Source organism: Mixophyes fleayi, chromosome 3 (assembly GCF_038048845.1).
Source record: "Mixophyes fleayi isolate aMixFle1 chromosome 3, aMixFle1.hap1, whole genome shotgun sequence".
NCBI classification, from domain to species: domain Eukaryota; kingdom Metazoa; phylum Chordata; class Amphibia; order Anura; family Limnodynastidae; genus Mixophyes; species Mixophyes fleayi.
This window is the reverse complement of record NC_134404.1, coordinates 208,322,151-208,341,639: the sequence shown is the minus strand read 5'-3', so window position 1 is coordinate 208,341,639 and position 19,489 is coordinate 208,322,151. Positions and strand designations below refer to the sequence as shown.

The 19,489-nt window shown below is 38.9% G+C and overlaps 1 protein-coding gene across 11 annotated transcripts in view; it reads left to right on the top strand.

The window, feature by feature from the left end:
* The first annotated feature begins 543 nt into the window (after positions 1-543).
* PTPRK (protein tyrosine phosphatase receptor type K) overlaps positions 544-19,489 on the top strand; it is a 354,281-nt gene continuing 335,335 nt past the window's right edge. For 2 of the 11 annotated variants that reach the window (XM_075203044.1, XM_075203042.1), the window contains exon 1: positions 718-1,075. In XM_075203044.1, the coding sequence (XP_075059145.1) occupies positions 994-1,075 (82 nt within the window). In that variant the 5' untranslated portion in view covers positions 718-993. Of the gene's footprint in view, positions 1,076-19,489 lie in introns of all 11 variants that reach the window. The other 9 variants (XM_075203046.1, XM_075203041.1, XM_075203050.1 and 6 more) reach the window with 8 other exon arrangements.

Sequence of the window (19,489 nt, the reverse complement as noted above, 5' to 3'; positions counted from 1 at the left end):
GGACAGGGGAGAAGATCATCGGCATAACTGCGTGTCCAGTAAAGTCAGCAGCTCTCCAGACAGTAAATCAGAGCAATGTTTTGCCTCCTTGACCATTCTACGCACATCAGACACCGACAGCCACTGGGTTATTTAAACACTTATGTAGACAGCTCCCACCATTCGCCTCCACTGCGTTTATTATTTTTTACAGCTCCCACTGCCATCTATTTTTCTTTCACTGCTCACTTGTCCATCTACTTCATCTATCTACTGGGTGTCACTTTGCTTTCACAATAGCAACGTTTTTTGGAATATGTCAGATTATTTAGTAATAATACATTGGCTTTCCTCTATATAATGCAGTAAAGTTGGCAACAAGTGTTTGTCTAAGACCGTGAGTGTGTACTGGTAATATTACAGTGCCCCTGTGCTTACATTATGTGCTTATTGCAATGGATTGGAGTCATTCATTTGGTTAGTTAGAGGCGTTTCTAAGACTGGCGTGTGCTATAGCAATTCTTAGCTCTCTGTAGCCTCCGAGTCTCTGTTATATTATCCGCACACTCAGCCTCCCGTGTCCTCCGCGTATCATCCAGGTAACTAGTATACAGGACAGCAGCACTGTATCCGCAGCGACTGCATCTCCAGCTCGGGTCACACCAGACACCGATACTCTTCCATCTTCAGGCGCAGTTTCCGGCTCGGCTCCAGTAGGAGGCGCTGCGCTTGTCCCCAGGGATTACACATTTCCGAGAGGGGTTAGTTTGGTATAGGAGGGTGACGTCAGGACCGCCTCCTCCTCCCCTGACCGAGCCCCTGAAACTAACTCTGGACTAAGGAGTGATAGGAATGGTTGGGCATGGAGAGCCCTCAATGCGGAGCGGCTGACACAGCTCGGACTGCCGTACCTCCAATGTGATCCCCCATCTGGAGCGGCGTTGGCATTGGGGATTTGTGTGCGTTTGGATCTACACCTGTAAAACTTGTCTGCGCTTCTGGGAACTAGTAAAGATGGACGGCGTGTCTCTGGGACTCATGTTGCTGCTACTGCTCCCCCCTGTTCTGGCATCGGTCCACGGTCATTTATCTGCAGGTGAGTGCTCTAGGTCCCGCCGTATATCCCGGGAGCTCCAGCTCCATAACGCAGCCTACTGAAAGTTCCCCGGGTATGTGCCATCGGCTCCCTGCTGCCTTCCCTCGGGGCCCTACTCTCCGGTGTCACCTATTCACTCCCAAGAGACTCCTGCAAAACTTTCCTATGTTCATGTCCTGGCCGCGACCCCCTCACTGTCCCTCTGGCAGGAGCTGCCTCTGACACTGCAAACTTTCCAATAGAGGGGGGCTGGGGTTCCAGGGGCTGTCAAACCCCCCAGACGGTGGACGTGTAAACCAATTAACTCCCAAATAAATGTTTGTGGCTACTGAGCCCGTGTGTGGGCAGCGAGTCCTCAGGCAGCCTGGTGTCCCTTTATCTGCCACTTCTTTGTTTCCAATCTTAAGGTATTTTCTTATTTACCAATACAAGTGCGCTCTGTGCCCAGAGCTACGTGTAGCAACATGCCGCCTACCTAGGACCCTTGCTGCTGGGCTCATTTGTCTAGCATAGTGCTCGCACAAGTGTGTTTTGTTATTCACTTTGCGCGTAGTTTCATAATATTTGTTTAGATTAACTGTTGTTTCATGTTAGTATTTCATGCCGATACTTTGTTTTTGTCTTTTTTTTTCTCCAGTCTCATTATTGTTGTTTTTATTTTTTGACCATCTTGTTTTGCAAAATCCTTGGCAGTATTTTTCTTTCTAGAGGAAGTGGGGATGGATCTCAGGCCCCCCCTCCCCCCTGCTTCTCCTGTGAAAGGATCAATTTACTGCCCAAGCTTCGACTGTGGAGATACATAGTTAAGTTCCTTGTGGGTGATTTGTGTTATACTTTACCTGTGGCAGCTGCGTAGTTTAGATACGCATTCTTGCTGCTATAACTGCGCGGGTTTGCGCATTTCTGTGCGTCTTTTCATGCTGTAAGTTTACATAAGCTAAACATGTTTACTTTAGCACTTTAAATTCTGTACGTTAACTTCCTGTTAACTTGTTAAACTGCTGCTAGCAGCCCCGTTTTCCAAAGCTCGTACCAAACTGGACTTTTTTTTTTAAATTCAATAGTGGATTTGAATATCTTAGGCTGACATTAAGGCATCTCCAATGCAAAATATAATCGTTTATTGCTAGGAGTTCACAGCTAGCCAAGTAGGTGAGTTGGCAATTGTAGAATAATTGCTTCTCTCTGAAAATTCCCCTGTAGTGATCAAAAAGTATAACAAAAACTTATTGCTCAGCTGAAAAAAAAAGACACATACACAGCTGAATCCTTCGATTAGCAGGGATCTGAGATATTCCTTCAAGCAGCAAAAGGTGCCTCGCTAGACAAGAGATGCTGGCGGTTTGTGTGCTCATACTGCCTCCATGCAGAGATTGTTATAAACTGCTAGAACAAAGGAATATGCCTTTTCTGTTAATATAGTGCCAGTATGGAGATGAAAATAAATCAGGTAGTTTAAGGCATTAAGGTTAAATTGGTTAAGGAAAAAAATGAATTGCCTTTCACACTGTGTGCAAAATTAACCATTGGTTACCCTCTCCGATTTTGTAGTAGTTTCAAGTCTCTCTTTTCCCACATTATTCACTGCAGTCCAATGAATAAACTTGAAATCTTATTTGAAAATTGTCCTTTCTGATAAATGCTATAACCAACATGAGAATAGGGTGAGGGTCCTACTTGGCACGCTTTATTCTATTATTGCTATTATATTTTATATCAAGTATACTATTGATACACCTAAAATGTATATTATCTATAGTGAAATTGTATTCATACTTTCATTGTATTTATACTTTCAGCTCTAAGAACTGTTTGGTTTACTTTTATAATAGGGTTTTTTTTCCTGGCAATATAGGGGTTAACTCTTACAGAGTCTGGTTCAGAATTCTGAGTAGAATGGCTTATACTGGTAAACCTCAATTCACAACATTGGGGGTGACCCATGTATTTCTGTGTAAGTTTTATAAATGTATAACCATAAACACCAAACTGTTGTCATACTGAAAACTGTGATTGCATTGTATGTTGAATGTTTTAGAGTATTTAAGTTTTGGGTTTTTTTGCTAGATTTTGTCTCCTGTATGAATCCTCTACTAAATAAACTATATAAATGACTAATTTTTGGAATGTGCTACCCCTGTTTATCTGGCAAACAGTTTAATTGCTATGGACATTCCCGATACAAGGCTGTCGAAAGAGGCATGTGAAGTGTTGTATTGATGTCCCTGTACAAGTTGTTACTTTATTGAGCTTTTTGTTTTTGCTAGTTAATTGAAACTTTGAACAAGGACCGTGTCATCATTTAAGTTTCAAGTATTGGTAAAAGCAGCTGTTAATATTTTATCGTGGCAATGATTTTTTTTTTTTTCATTTTTGTATGTATACATAATTTGGTTGATATTCCAATAGTATTAATGCTCTTAATAGGTTATGCATAGACAATCATAATACCTTTTAATTTGTGTTGGCATTAAATATTTTGGACAATAGTGAAAATATTCCTTTTTTGACAAAGCCACTTTTAATGTTCCTAGAATGTACTAGTTGCAAACTTTCTCTGATGATAGAGAAATGTTATATTGGTCTCTATACTAGTTTCTTAAATAAGTATTTGTGCGGATGTGGAGATACTTATGTTAATATTCCAAGTGAGCTGGATATTGGAGCTCAGGGTCTTTGTTCTTGTAAAAAGATCTATCTGTAATAGTTGTGTATATGGAGTGAAGAAACATCAGTATGTAGGATCGGAAGGAACTGGCTGGATAAGGTTTTATTTCGTATTGCACATCAACACTATGACTTGAATCTTAAATATTAAAAGACCTGTAATAGTAAAACATTCACAATGTGGTTAAATCTGATCATGTGACTTCTGTAGGGTTTGGTAAGAGTTGCATTTATTTATTATCATTGGCTATGAACTTGGGCAAGTAATCATTTTTTACAAGGATTACTAGGGATAGTAAACCTTTTAAAGGAAACCGATAATCACAAATGAATGAAACCTATTCTTTGGTTAAAAGTACCTCCATGTAAAAGGTATAAATTATTTTTGGGAACAACAAATACACAGATAGCCCATCCTGGCTGTAGAGGCGTGTGGGCTGAGAAACAAATGTCATAGTGTTTCCTCCCTTTATAAACATTAAAAAAAAAAAAACAGGGACTCTCAGCTTTTAACTTTATCCAAAGTATACATACTATATTGTTCTGATGGGGGATGGGATATTAGAAATACATCAACACGTGTTTTGTGCTCTATAATGAATACACCTGTAACAAAATCATCTCCCTAGTATTTACACATTGCTAAATGGTTCTCTTTCTTTTATTTATGTATTTTCAGGAGAAGGGTTTGAGGGTTTCAGGACAGGTCAGCAATGTGTTAAATCACTAGCACCATTTGAAGGTGTGCTGTGTCTATGTTACTGTATTTCAATTGCAGCTAAGTCTTAACAGCCACATTGAATTTATTGTGTTGTAAGGAGCAATTGAACTTGTTTTCCTGCCTCATCAATGTGCATCTTTTTAGATCATTTACAATATTACTAATTAAGTAGCTTATATATTTACTTTTGTAGAAATCATGTGGAACCACTGTTTTAAAGGAAAGATACAGCTGATTGGGTTTGGATTTGCAGCATTACTTTTTATTCTTTTGGGAGAACATGGGTTTCTCAAAGTCCTACTGACTTTTTGAAAGGGATAATCTGTTTGACTTGTACTACAGTGAATGTATTGTTTTTAGTTTAGCAAGCACAGCCTTTGTCTTTTTTGTTTTTGTTTTTTTATGTTTTGCATTTCACAAATATTAAACTTACAATGCTGTCATCTGCTATATATGCGTTGGTGTGTGTGGATATTATATATTATTGTGTATATGCAGTGAATATTATTAGTAAACCCGCATGCAGCCATCCTTCTCATCTTGTAAAATAAAAACTATTTGTATTTAGCTGATGAGTGACTTCTCATAACTTTTTTTTCTTTTTAATCTCCAGTAGAGGGTACACTATCTCTTGTTTATCAGATTTAGGTTTGCGTGTGTGTACAAATCATTAAATTTAAAGATTATTTAATAAGTGGTGTATGGTAGACTAGAGAAATGATTTTCACGTATGTAAATGTTGTAAGCTTCTGTAAGTAACATGTCCTAATAGTCATGCTGCAGAGTAATGTGATAGTGTTTTGGTATAGTCACACAAATTTATTATGACTACTGTGAACCTCGATATTTGAAATTACTTCAGATTTCGTTGCCTTGTATAGATGCACTTCTCTATATGGTTAGATAATTTCTCTGTGAGTTGGGGTTGATTTTAAGTTGACTTGCCAGGATAAATGATAAATAACCTCATTAGCTTTGGAACAGTAGCATGTTGTTTGCCCATAGTGCAATTTTTAGTTTCCGTGTATTTGATATTTTTTGATAAATTATACTGGGCTTATTTAGTGGAGTTAGATAATTGCATTTCACTGTCACAAGTCTGTTAGAAAAAGAAGCATTGGATGTAATTGGTTGTGCCCTTGCTGTCAGTGTTTGGTGAACTTACCTTAGTTAAAGATGTGACCTGTTCTGTTTGATCAGTTTTGCAGCATGGCTTTAACCTTGGCGAGGCAAATGTAATCTACACTCTATGAAGATAAAGCTCTGTTTGAATTGTGTGGTTCATCTAAGGTTTAAATTTAATATATTTGGCCAAATATAGTATCAAATGTACATGGAAATGTGTTTAAAGGAGACTTCCTCTAACAATCAAGGACAGCCATGTGCAGCTAGACAGCACTTGTAGCTACAAAATTAACATTTGAGGTATTTTAGATTACATAAAATGAGATGAGTGTCTTTTTTTTTTTTTTTTCTTTCTGAAACTATGTTGCATTCCAAACATAAATCAACACTATTAAACTGCCTTTAAAACAATTCCTATACTGTGTGCGCTACCCACATAGACAGTAATGGGATACACTGCTTTGACTACAAGAAAATACATGGCATAGGGATGCAGATATAGCTAGCCCATTTTTTTTCCATTAGGTGGTTTCTCATTTTTAATTTCATCTGGAACTCAATGTGAGTACTTTTTTTAAGTGTCATAAAGAGAGACTGAGTTTTTCTATAGTGCCCACTGCTTGCATAACATAAAATATTTGTTGTCACTTTGCCTTGGAGAGCCCCTGGAGTAATGTGCCCTCTTTATGTACTATGTGGACTCTTTAGAAGCAAGTCACATACTGCACTATCCTCACTTGTCTCAAAATATCTCCCTACTCGACACCTCCGTCCTGCACAAGATCTGCGTCTCTCTTCCACTCTCATCACATCCTCCCATGCTCGGTTACAGGACTTTTTTCGGGCTGCACCCACTTTGTGGAATTCCCTCCCTCGCACAGTAAAGCTGGGTACACACTACACTGTTGTCATCCAATAATCGGCTCAAACAGCCAACATACGACCGCTCGTTCAAAAGTCGGGTCAGTGTGTGCAGTTACACGATGGTCGAAAGTCTGCCCAAATGGACGATTATTGCCTCATTTTTTTGGTCGTACCGTTTAATATTTTCGGTCCAATCTCGTTTCCGCTGTATGGTGTGTATAAACTTCCGACCGATCCACAACAGTGAGTACGAAATTACAGTCATTGCTCACGACAACATGGCTGTAAAAAGTTTCTAAAGGGACGTCCGCTCTTCCCTATATCGTCCTAAACAAGGCTAGTGTGTATGCATTCCATGGACCGAGCGATCGCATGTAAAATCGCTCTGCATAAAAAGTTGGTAGAAATTTCTGTAGTGTGTACCCAGCTTTAGACTTTCCTCTAGTCTCCAAACCATCAAGCGTTCTCTGAAAACCTACCTCTTCAGGCAAGCTTATGATATTCCTCAACCACCATCTTAATCTCCCCTATTACCACCCTCTACACAGCTAACACAAAACAACAACCCTCTGACCAACATTGGTACACACACAGCCCACTCAGTACTATTACCTTTGCGTTCTAGCTGGTCGAGTGTGCAATATGATGTAGCACATGTCCTTGTGTTTCAAACTCCCATTGTCCCATAGATTGTAAGCTTGCGAGCAGGGTTCTTTTACCTCTCTGTCTGTATGTATTACCCAGTATTGTTTTATTAATGTTTGTTCCCAATTGTAAAGCGCTACAGAATTTGCTGGCGTTATATAAATAAATGATGATGATTCTAGCCTCTTGGCCTTATTGACCCACACATCTCTCCTACCTACCTGAACAGCGGTGGGGCAGGACCTGAGTCCAGCTTTTAGCAAACAGTGGTATGATTTACAGGTGCTCTCCTGACAAAGATAGATACACAGGGACACTTTTTTTTTTTTTTACATTGAGGAGATTGTGGAGAGAGAGATTAGTACATAATACATTCTTGAGACTATGGAAAAAAATATTGGTATATCTTTGAAGGAAATTGCTGGATACCTAAACGCTTAGCATTATTTTACGTTGCTTAAAAACACTGGAGAGTAATTATAAGTATCTTCTTGTCTTAATAGTCCTTTCCAGATTGTGGTCTTCATCACTGTTCTTCCTGGATGGTTTGCCATGTTGCCTTCCAATAATGGTTTCTTATTGTCTTCATTCCATCTGTTCTGCCAACAGGTCCATAGTGCACTCAAGGGCTTCTTTAAAACCTATTCATTAAGCCAGCAGAAGCAGCCATAATATCACCCTGTCCAGCACATTGTTTTCCCTTTATTTTCGGAATAAAAATATTTGTTACATATAAATATTTGTTGCCATCTTGATTAACCCAAATCCCTTAACACTGCCCATTGATGGGAACATGAATTAAATGTAAATTACTTTGTATAATATATATTCAATCATGGTCAAGTTGGATATGGATCAATTAGTTTATCTCTCAGGCTGAACAACTAGATCTCCCTGTGTATCGGCAGATTACCGTGACATTATTTCATCTTGTTGTACTCTATGAATGTGTGAAACAGCACCCGAAATGACACAGAAGACCATCTTGATCACTCATCAGAAAAGAAAAAAATATTTCTGGCACCTGTTTACTTGCCATCTGAATCCCCAGTCTAAACAGAACAGGGATCGTAATAGGAACCAGGGAATGGGGAGGCGTGCATGCACAAACTCTGGTAGGTGGAGGGGCACTGGAGATGCCGGCACCGGTCCTGGTTGTCCCGCTATCCCTAGGTGACCAGTGTACTTTGAAAGCAAGCATACTACTTTTTACCGAAGTTGGGCAAACATGCATTTGATTTTGGTGATCTGTATTGTATATTTGCTTGAAAATTACACTAAATCATAAGTTGATTCCGACAACACTTCTAAAATTAGCCTAGCTGATGCATTGTGAATGATAGGATGAAAATATAGCCTTTTAGTGAATTGGCTGTCAATTTGGTGGCAGTATAATGTACAGTATCTAATAGCAATGTCTCCACTCTTCAGTGCATTAGGTACTGAGAGTTACAATGTTATGTCGGATGTTCTGAAATAATTTACGTGGAAAACACTTTGCTTCACAGTAGTTGTGTCATGAAAAATGCTATTTCCTTCATAACAATTTCTCAGTGCATTCTCAAAGAATGCTTTGAGTTTCAATTCAATATAAGCCTTTAAAAATTGCCACATTTTCAAATCGTTCTGTTTTGTTTTGTTTATAAAGATCTAAATACCTGAAAACTTTTCATCTTTAGATTTTATGTACTGCTACTTATGCTGAAATAGACGACAAATGCAGATGTGCCCTAACTTGTCCCTAGCTTATGGAGTGCAGGAATGGGACGCATTATCAGGAATACTTGGGACTTTAGGATTTTTGCAGGATAAGAGTTTTATTTCATTAACTGGTGCACAGGGCCTAAAATATACAAGATCTAATAAGATTACACAGGATTTTTCCCACACTGCATTTGAGGCACCCCCTTCCTCATTAAATTGAGCAGTGCTCCTCGCACTGGTGGCACTTGGTGATCATGTCTGTGGTTAACATTTTCATTGAACAGCACAAAATAATGTTTCTTCTTTCTGGTTTATGCAACTTTCTGTATTCTAGTATATGTATGTATATGTATGTATGTGTATGTGTGTATATATATATATATATATATATATATATATATATATATATATAATTGTCTTTATTTGGGTTACATTTGCTCTGAACTGCGTATAGCTTTGAAGTACACTCCTTCTATATGAAGTACATACCTGTAGTGCAGTTGTTCAGAGTACATGCTTAATTGATCATTAATGCAGTATCTCCTGCTGCCTTGTGTCCATGAACATCCACTACTGCAGGTACGTTCTTCATAGGGTTTCATTAATGTTATATGTAGTGAGTTGAGTAGCATTCACCCAGTGGCGGAACTACCATTGATGCAGCAGGTGCGGTTCATCGGGACCCATGGAGCCCACTGCACAGGGCACTAGCAAGCTGTAAGCCCTGGTTCCCCCGCTGCCCTGCATTGGGGCCCACAGCTCGCTAGTTTCGCCTGCGCCTGTGGTAATGTTTTTCTCGTGTGCACAAGCCAATAAAATGTTGATGCCAAAGGCACTATTTTTTTTTATTTTTTTTTATTTTATTATCCCCACAACAATCTATTTAGTTTATTCTGTACAGGCTTGTGCGAAGACATACCTTTGACCTTTTGTCTTTGAGTGACCTTCTGTATTCTCGACCCCTCAGCACAGCCTACTGTTGCATCTGACAGCCGTAAACTAATGTGAAAGGGGTAGGGGGAAATTGTGAAAGGAGTTGAGTATAAAAATACAAACTATTTTGTTATAGAACATTGGGAAAAACTAGGTTCGTAACACAAACTAAAAAAAATGGAGTCCTGGTAATGGCCAGTAAAGACAGACTGAAGCTTTTGCAAATAGATACATTCATTGCTCCATTGGGGAAATTTGGTAGGTGTGGTAGTGTATTCTGCATAACCCTGCCTGGGATTACCCTTTTATTTCTTCTGCCTCAGGCTCCTGTGGGGTATAATTATTCTCATTGGGAAAACTATCCTAATTAGCCCAAACTATTTTGGTGGTAAACACATGCAAGCGGACCAGATTTTGCTATCAGCGTATTGCAATGGGAAAAAGGGCATGGCAAAAAATCTTCAGGGGAAACCATAATTCTTAGGCTAGGTACACACTGGATCGTTTTCATCCAATAATCGGGCAAATCAGTCGACATACGACCGTTTCGTCAGAAGTCGGGTTAATGTGTGTGTAGTGACACGATGGTAGAAAGTCGTACTAAAGTGCCAAATGTCGGCTCGTTTGGTTGGTCGTACTGTTTAATATTTTCCGACCAAGCCACCTAATGATCATGAAGTGTGTATTTCCAATAGATTCACGACCAAGTGCCGATAGTTTGTCAAGCTACGACTCCTTTAGGGACGTGTGTAAGTTAATTTTGCTTCCCGGACGGTCGGTCTTTAGTTAATTGTCTAAAACGTGACTAATGTGTACGCAATAATCGTCTGAGCAATCGGAACTTTGATTGAAGGGAACGTTTTTGTAGTTAACACATGTCAGAAATTTTTTCAGTGTGTACCTAGCCTTAAAGACTGGCCCTGCACTTAATCCTGGCCATTATTTTATGTCCACAAACTATTGTGGGAATAATTTGAATAATTTAATGGTCATTTATATGTACAGAATCACCACACCTAAATTAGATCAATAACAGAGCTCAGAGAAGTGATTTATGGAGGAACAAAAAAAGAAATAACAAACTAAATTTCAAGAATCATGTTATACAGTACTTCATATAACAATATTTACATTAGATGAGTAAGATGAATACAGGAAAACCAGGATTAGTGCCTTTGTAATAATCAGGCAGAAGTGACGTTCAATCGACAAAGTCCGGTTTCCAAATGTAGTGTACTTTTAATCCACTTGTTTTTGATACCAGTGCCAAAGACTTGGTAGAAGAGTTCCTTAGTTTTTTAGGTTGACTGCTTGTCGGTAAATGGAATGCAGGATAGCACTGTTAACATGAAGACGTTCTTGTTACAATAACCGAAACTGATCAGCCTAGATTGTCATTTTGATTTCCGCAGTGCAGTATTAATGCTGTCAATGGACAGTACACATTGAAGGAGAAGAATAAACCCTTAAGACAGTGGTGACACTTTGTTACAGGATGTGACACTGAATTTATGCAAAAAAAAAAAAATCCAATTGTCTGACCTCCATAATTTCAGCACAGTATCTCAGCATTATTCCTTTTTTGGCCTGGCTTACTCTACTTAGCTTATGTTTGGCACTGGCTGAGGAATGGAATTTGGATTTCATAACATGCATTTTAAGATATTTTGACAGGATTGAACAGTTCCCTAAAAAAAAAAAAATATTGGCAAGGTGGAATATCTGTGCCCAGATGATATTGGTGAGCAACAGCTCTAAGTTAATCCTTGACATTTTATGTTTGATGCTGTAAACAGGATCCATTTATCTGCAAAGCTGGATTTGTTTCTGCATAATATATTTAGCATTATACAAACAAGTTAAATGTTATTCCATATAGTTTTGTCATTTAAAATACCACAGATGTAATAACCATTTACTGAATTCCCCAAAGGCACTGCACTCTTGAAGAATATATACCTAGAATAATAAATTACCATGTCTGTTAGTATTTCAATACTGAGCACATTGGCTAAAAAAAAAAGATTTATTGGTAAAACGGGTATACTATTCTAGACCTGCAAATTCCACAGTCATTGAAGTATATTCAAAAAAAATGTGTGCAGCAAACCTTTAAAAAAAACCCTGAAAGTAAGCGCTGCTAAAAATGAATGGGCAAAAATAGAAACTACCCAAATGGCACCATGCATTTGTCGTACTACGGTTCTGAGCTGGTGTAGAATATGCACCATTGGCTGTGGATCCTGCCGGTGAGCTCCACTCTCTTTAATGTGAAACTCCTCCCCCTTTCACAGCAAGGTGCAGGAAATATGTTCTCCGCGCACCCTGTGTCCTGTACTTGTGAATGATTTCCTTCATAAAGGTATGTTATAAACGTCCCTTATTGTATCTCCTCTACATCAAATGTTCCAGTGTTTTTCACACACAGATTTGTTTAGGAGATCCTATATTGAATGTGTAGTGGTTTTTGAACTGCTCCGATTTTGCGCTTATCTGGTGAGAAGTGTTCCTGTGTCCCCGGTTTTTTCAAGCCTTACGCTAACCTCATCAATTAACCACTTGAAGTAGTAATTTTCTTGTTTAACACAGAGCTAATGTAGAGCAACAAAGGCATTGTATTTCTTGTTAACCCAATGACAATCTTGTACATAATATAAAATCATGCTGCGCAGATTATGCAATATATTATCTGGTTTCCTTCTTCACTCTGGATTGTTTACCTGTTTTATAAATGTGTATAAACCTATACACTGTTAGTTGGACAGCTTTGGTGACATCATCATGCTTGTACATGCATACTCTGCATTGCAGGGGGGAAGGAAGCAGAGGAGCTCAATTGCTTAAGCTGGGTACACACTACAGAAATTTCAACCAACTTTTTATGCCGAGCGATTTTACATGCGATCGATGGTCTGATCGCTCGGTCCATGGACTGCATACACACTAGCCTTGTTTAGGACGATAAAGGGAAGAGCGGACGTCCCTTTAGCGACTTTTTACAGCCATGTTGTCGTGAGCAGTGACTGTAATTTCGTACTCAGTGTTGTGGATTCGTCGGAAGTTTATACACACTACACAGCGGAAACGAGATTGGAACGAAAATATTAAACGGTACGACCAACCAAATGAGGCGACATTCGTCCATTTGGGCAGACATTAGACCATCGTGTCACTGCACACATTGAGCCGACTTTTGAACGAGCGGTCGTATGTCGGCTGATTGAGCCGATTATTGGACGAAAACTGTGTAGTGTGTGCCCAGCTTTAGTATTCTTCTAGTCTAAATCATTAAATATTCTTATGGTAATTTGAATGCATTAAATAATCATGTAATATATAAAGTGGACAACTGGGGGGAGTCTTGTTAAAAGAGAAAGTTAGTGTGTTAAGAATAATGTAATCGGTTACCCAAACACCACAGGAGAGGAGTAAAGTAATGTAGATAAGTGTCAGCTCCTGAGTCTAGAGAAGCCAATATCTGCCATCAATACTGATGAATGGGTAGTATAATAAAGAATGATAATGGCAAATCCAAGTATGTTGTGGCATAAGAATTGTATCCAGAGACTTTCTATAGTGACTTTGTAAATCCCGAATGATTGCCCAGGAATACCACCAGCAGAAGCCCACTATTCTAATAAACTGTTTGTGTAGCGCTTCACCTGTGCATTTGCATCCGTTTGTCTGTATTACACCATATACCCTGGGGCGACAAGATTTTTATAGCTGGGTGGATGGCCTAAGGGTACCATCGGGTAGGCCTCATGGGGGACACTACCACCACACATCCATGCAAATGGGATACATGTACTAGAAGTCATTTTATTTTTTTTTTATGTGCATTACCTTACTTGGCTCTAAATTACTTTATTTTCTTGTATACAATTTGTTTCCTTTACTCTCCTCTTCTAAAACAATTGACTATTTTTAGTTAGCTTGTTTTAAACTTGGATCAACATGTTTTAGTTTACTGTTAATGTGGTATTGCAGGTACTGAAGAATTCTGCCCAGCAGAACTGGAACAGTTAGATGACAGCAGCTGACATGTACCTCTTCAAGAAAGCGGTGCAGGATAGATTCTATTTTCAAGTTCATCTATTGATCTTAATTGGCATCAGAAGAACAACCAGACTTTTCCATCATTTGCAAAATATAGGAGATGTAGTTACACAATTACCATTATTTTGTTCTATTTTTTTTGAAATTCTGTTCATAGGGATATATTTAAACGTTGGGAGGATAATAACAGTAACTGTTCTTCTAATACCTTGATTTCTAAGCTCATGACATGTCTCTGAAAGTGAATGTTTTTGCTGATCTCTTGACCTCCAGTACAGAATGAATAAGTATTCTAATGAATTTGCTAGATTATTTTACACAGATGCAATATAGATAGCTAATTGTGCTAAGTTGCATGTAATCGGTATAGCAATACAGAAGTTATTTAAGTATGGTTCCTGCAGTACTGATCTCTCCTACCTTTACACTAGTTTTGTCACTTTACGGGCGTTTTCATTAGAATCTTTTTAAAACTCATTGACTGCTTAAAAAGTGTAAAGAAACTGTTAGGGTTGGGCCCATAGAAAATCTGCAACAAAAGACTAAATATGCAAGTACTGCATTACAAAAACAGGACCTATGTTTTAACAGCCCCCCCCCCCCCCTCCCGAAATAACAACACATGGGCAACAGATGGTGATATTGCAGTAGTGGTGCAAATAATAAAAAAAGGAGTAATCATTTTTTGTAAGGCCCCCCAAAGACACTTTTCTGGGGTGGGAGACTTTGCAAAAGTTTAGCATAATATATATCTGTGGCAAGTGCTGTGATGTGATTCAAGTAATGATATGTTTACCTGAACACCAGCATATTGATCATGTCTTTCTTGTCGTCTGTGTCACCCTTCAGAACTCCCATTGTGATTCATCTGTATTATGCACTGATTAATGACATGGCTTTTCGAATGCATACACCCAGCTTTACAGTTGCATTCATCTGTTAGTGGAACGCCTATGTGTGGCATAATGTTTCATTTCTTATAAATTCCTGTGACAAAAGAATACTGGTCTCTCTGGTAATGCCCTACATCTTGACAAAACAATGGGTGTGCCCAAGTACTTCTCCGTTTTCAGACTCTGCTTTAGTATGTTTCAGTGAGCATGTAGTGAGGCGAACACGAATACACTTTTTCAGCAGGTGTCTTCTAGTGACGGTGTGATGTTGTCACACTATTAAACTAAGCAAGTTCATCTAATCAAGGAAGACCAGTGAAGTAATTTTATGGAGACAAGGGCTGTGTGCACAAAGTGTCATTAATTGGAAGCTTGTGCCCCTGGCTGACATTGCTCAATGCAAATCCCATGTCACATTTAAGTAAACCTTTCACTGCTATACTTAGAAATGATGTGACACATCACAATGGTGCAAGGACTGCATACATAGAGAATCTGACTGCTTGGAAAGAAGCCGAAGATAGCCAGATCAACTGCCTACGTCTAGAATATAGTGATGCATAATGAAGAAGTGGAATAGTATTGCTTACCTAGGTCACATGGTCACATAAGCTGTTGCCCTTGTCCATTAGGGGTGGCAAAATAATATATATGTACTCTTGTAGCTAGACAAATTGTTATGTTGAAGAAAAGAGACATTGCTTTAGCTTTAAAGGTCACATGAAAGATCTGATTGCCTTTTTATTTTGTCTCTAATCATCCTTCTCATAATTCTCTTTGAGCTTAACCTATCCACAGTGAAATAATCACCACTTAACAAAAATTACTCATGGGAGCCAATTTCAGTGTACTTTGTGTTGAACCAGAATGCTAGAGAGGATACGTTCAGTGTTTCAATGGCACCTTAATGTTTTATCTGCTTCAAAGCTGCAGGAAACACCAAGCATACTTTTCAGAAGAGACACTTCATCAGAATCCATGTGATGTAGTTATGATGCACTGAACTTTGCTGAACTTTAAAACAGTGTAACTTTAAGAGAGAGGTTTTTCTGTTTGTTTAACAAAATTAATTCTTCCACAAGCATTGATATAATGGTTTGTATCTCTCCCAGTAGTCACATGTAGCCGATTATAGACAAAATTTGAGGCTCAGACAATTATAAAATATATAGTTTACAGGATTCAGCTAACTGAATACTTATATTAATATGAGGCATCCACTCATTAACCCCAATTATCCTACCAATTCAGTACTGCAACAAGAGATTCTTCAAACAGAAGGCAGTGGACATCAAAAGCTAATCTGCTATATGTTTTCACTATGGACTCTACCAAGACAAAAATGCAATGTGTCTACACATTAGGGTTTCTTTTCTTTGTTTTAAATATCTTGTGTACTTCAAACCTTCTCTTTTTTTTTTTTTTTTTTTTTTATTTTGGTAATGAACCACATTGTTTCTACAGCCATACAGTGCTATCGTAGATAATATATGTATGTTAGCTTGTGTTTGTTTGACTTTTCTCTCCATGTGCTTGTGTTCCATGTCTATATAAGAGGAAAATGCTGCCAGAATGAGCTGATTAGACCTGCTGAGAACACAGGACTAAAAGTAAAACCTGCAGTGTAAATGACTTTTAAGTGAATAGTTAGTTACAGTAGGTGACAATCTTTACATAACACCTGCAGCCAGATTAATCACTGTGTTCAGTCTTGGCCTTTTATACACCAGCCAAAGGGTCTGCATGGTATAGTAGTGGTATTCAGATGATTATGCGACTAGTTGTATATTGCTGTTTTCCAAAATATTCTCAATGATGTTGAAACTAGTGCGGATACTTAATTCTGAGCAAGTATTAAAAATGTTTATAGAGAATATTTACACGCATTATATGAATAATTCATGTTCATTATATACAGTATATTCCTGCACCCTCAAATATGACATTATAACCAAGCCAATAGGAAAGTTGTTAATGTAGGTGCATGTCTGGATCTAGCATTTGTTAGTATAATAAAGTGATATATGAAAGTGTATGTATAAGTTTAGTTTTTAAGACTATATTGTATCATATAGTATTTGCCACGATTATAATAAAAGGTCAACGATTATCCGCAGTGCACTTATTTCTGTGTGGTTTTTAATATGCTACTGCAGCTCTCTTTTATTCTATGACCTTATTTAATGTTTGCATACAATTTATTAATCTTAGAATATATATATATTTGCCACTCTAGCTATGCAAGTCTCAAATGTATGAAGCTGCGATTACGCAAACTCTCCTGAGTTTGCTTGGAAAATCGGTACATACAACACGCTGCATACTAGCAACGTGATTACACATCACTGTTACACTGTTCTGTCTATAGAGTTGGAGATCCGGCAGCTGTCAAATGTTTAAAATTAGGTAAAAGTCGGGAAAAAAAAAAGTGTGGGGTCCTACCACTATTACCCCAGTGCTGCCAGCCTACTGCTGGTTGCGTGGGAAATTTTTTTGCATGGGGTACCCCCGATTTTCATACAACCAGCACTAGGCAAACCAGCCGGTGTGGGTGGCACTATAGCAGGGGGGACACGTGGTCCCAGCCATAATGACAACCAACCCTAGGCTGTTCAGTGCTGGGCTGGATTCCCTATGGAGTGGGGCCCGTCGAACAAAACGAGCATCACCCACCTTCCCCCCCCTACCTAGGAACACCCAGCCCAGAAAGCACAAGGGCTCTTCCTACACCCTTGGCCGGTGGGTGTAGGGTAATAAACGGTGATTATATAGTTGAAAAAGCCACCACTTTGTTTTGTGGAACTACAAGTCACAGCCAGCCCAGGCTGCCATAAACAGTGTGGGTATGCTGATACTTGTATAACTACAAGCACCAGCATACCCATGGCAGCCAGGGCATGCCGGCACTTGGAGAACCACAAGTGCCAACATGCCCTGACACCCACGGCTGGCTGGGACCTGTAGTTCCACAATACAAAATGTTAAATAATCAACGCTGCCCTCTTAACAACCACATACTTTTAATACAAATAATAAAACCCCAATAAAAGCAATACACACCCTCATTCATACCACATACATTTATTAAAAATAAGAAAACCCCAAAATACTCGCCAATCACATTTCTTCTTCTTTCGTCGCAGCTTTTAATCCAAAAATGCTTGAAAATCATGACCATATAAAATTCGTATTCAAAGTCTGTGCTTGATATGTCCCAAAATATTTTAGGGGTTTCCCACGCTGTCGTGGGAAAATCCCTTATACTATAAACAGAGCTCGCGCAAGAACTAAGTTCATTGCCTTTCGGAGCTGTTTGTGGTATCTGTCATCTATTTATTTATTTTTTTTAAACTTTTATCTATTTTTAAACATTTGACAGCTACCGGAGCTCTGGCTGTATGGACAGAACAGTTTAACAGTGATGTGTTTACTAAACAGGAAACACAGGAAAGTTAGACAAACACGGGAGTGTTTCACATCGCAGCAAAGCGCGAAAGATGACCAGCGATTTTTAAGATCAGAGTAAAAATCACAGTTTAATACATCTGGCAACTTGGGGACTGGTTATATGGTAATTATTGGAGGCCTTCAATACAGTATTTTGTATGCCCAACACTACTGATCTCTTAAAATTACTTGGATAAGGAGCAAGCAAAGGCTACAAAAAAAAACATTAAATTAACCAAATGTTGCAATGTCTGCCTTTGCTAATGTAGTTCTTAAAATGATTGTGGTTACATCTGTTCTTGGCAGTTTTCTTTTCCAGGATCCAGCAATGATACTGTTAAGTGAAATATTGTGCACATTATACAACAATAGATGGTGTCTTAATTGATGGTGTAGCTAGACACTTGCTGTGTAATGATTAACTGTAGACTGTTTCCACTGTTGCATAGTGAAAAGAACTTGTTTTCAAGGGCTTTGACTATTACAGTCATGTGCAGACTCTTCTACTTTGGTTATTTTGATCTATGATTGGTCACAAGTGACTGTTAGTCAGAATCTTGTGGGATTAATCTCTTAATAAGGACAGTATGATACATTCACTCATAAAGGGCCATCTGTTACATTATTAAGACTAATCAAATGTTATTTTTGACCTAAGATTGCAGGCGAACAATGGGTAAAAATTGCTCATATAGCCCTAACCTAACATAATTTGAATCGCTGCTCTATTTTTGTTGTATTCTAGCCACACTGGCTAATCCTGCTGCTCAACCTGAGTGTCCAGTGAAACCAGGGCTTGTTACTGCAGTCAGAGAATAGACCCATGCTTTTAGGACAACAAATGCTGCAATATTGGACCAGTTCCATAATGTGACAGGATGGACTGCCTATGCCACCACCCTGTCTGTTGTTGCTGGGAGCCGGCTGGGCTTACTTTGTCACCGTTCCCTTTTTGTATCCCAAATGCGACCTCTTGCCGCAGTAGGAGGGGCTTGCAAATGCTGTCACTACTGGACTCCTTACCGGCATCCAGAACCGGGTTTCTTCTGGGTAATTGACGCTGCTAGTGTACCCAGTTACTGGTGCACCTGGGCTTGTACCCTTGACCTGTTCCTATGGATCAGGGTTGCTGTGGATGGGATCCCCCCTAGCCTATCGCACTGGCCAGAGCTGCTGGGTAGCGGGCAGACCGGTGGAATTGGATGCTGGGTCCAAACCTCAGAAACAACCGGGAACAGATTACAGTTGGGTCTTATCTGTGGGTCACAGGAATCGGCATAGAGAGTTTCCAAGCAGGTCTTTTGAAGCAAATGATGTTTATTTGCTCTTATGCTGGTTGAAGGTACCAGTGATAAG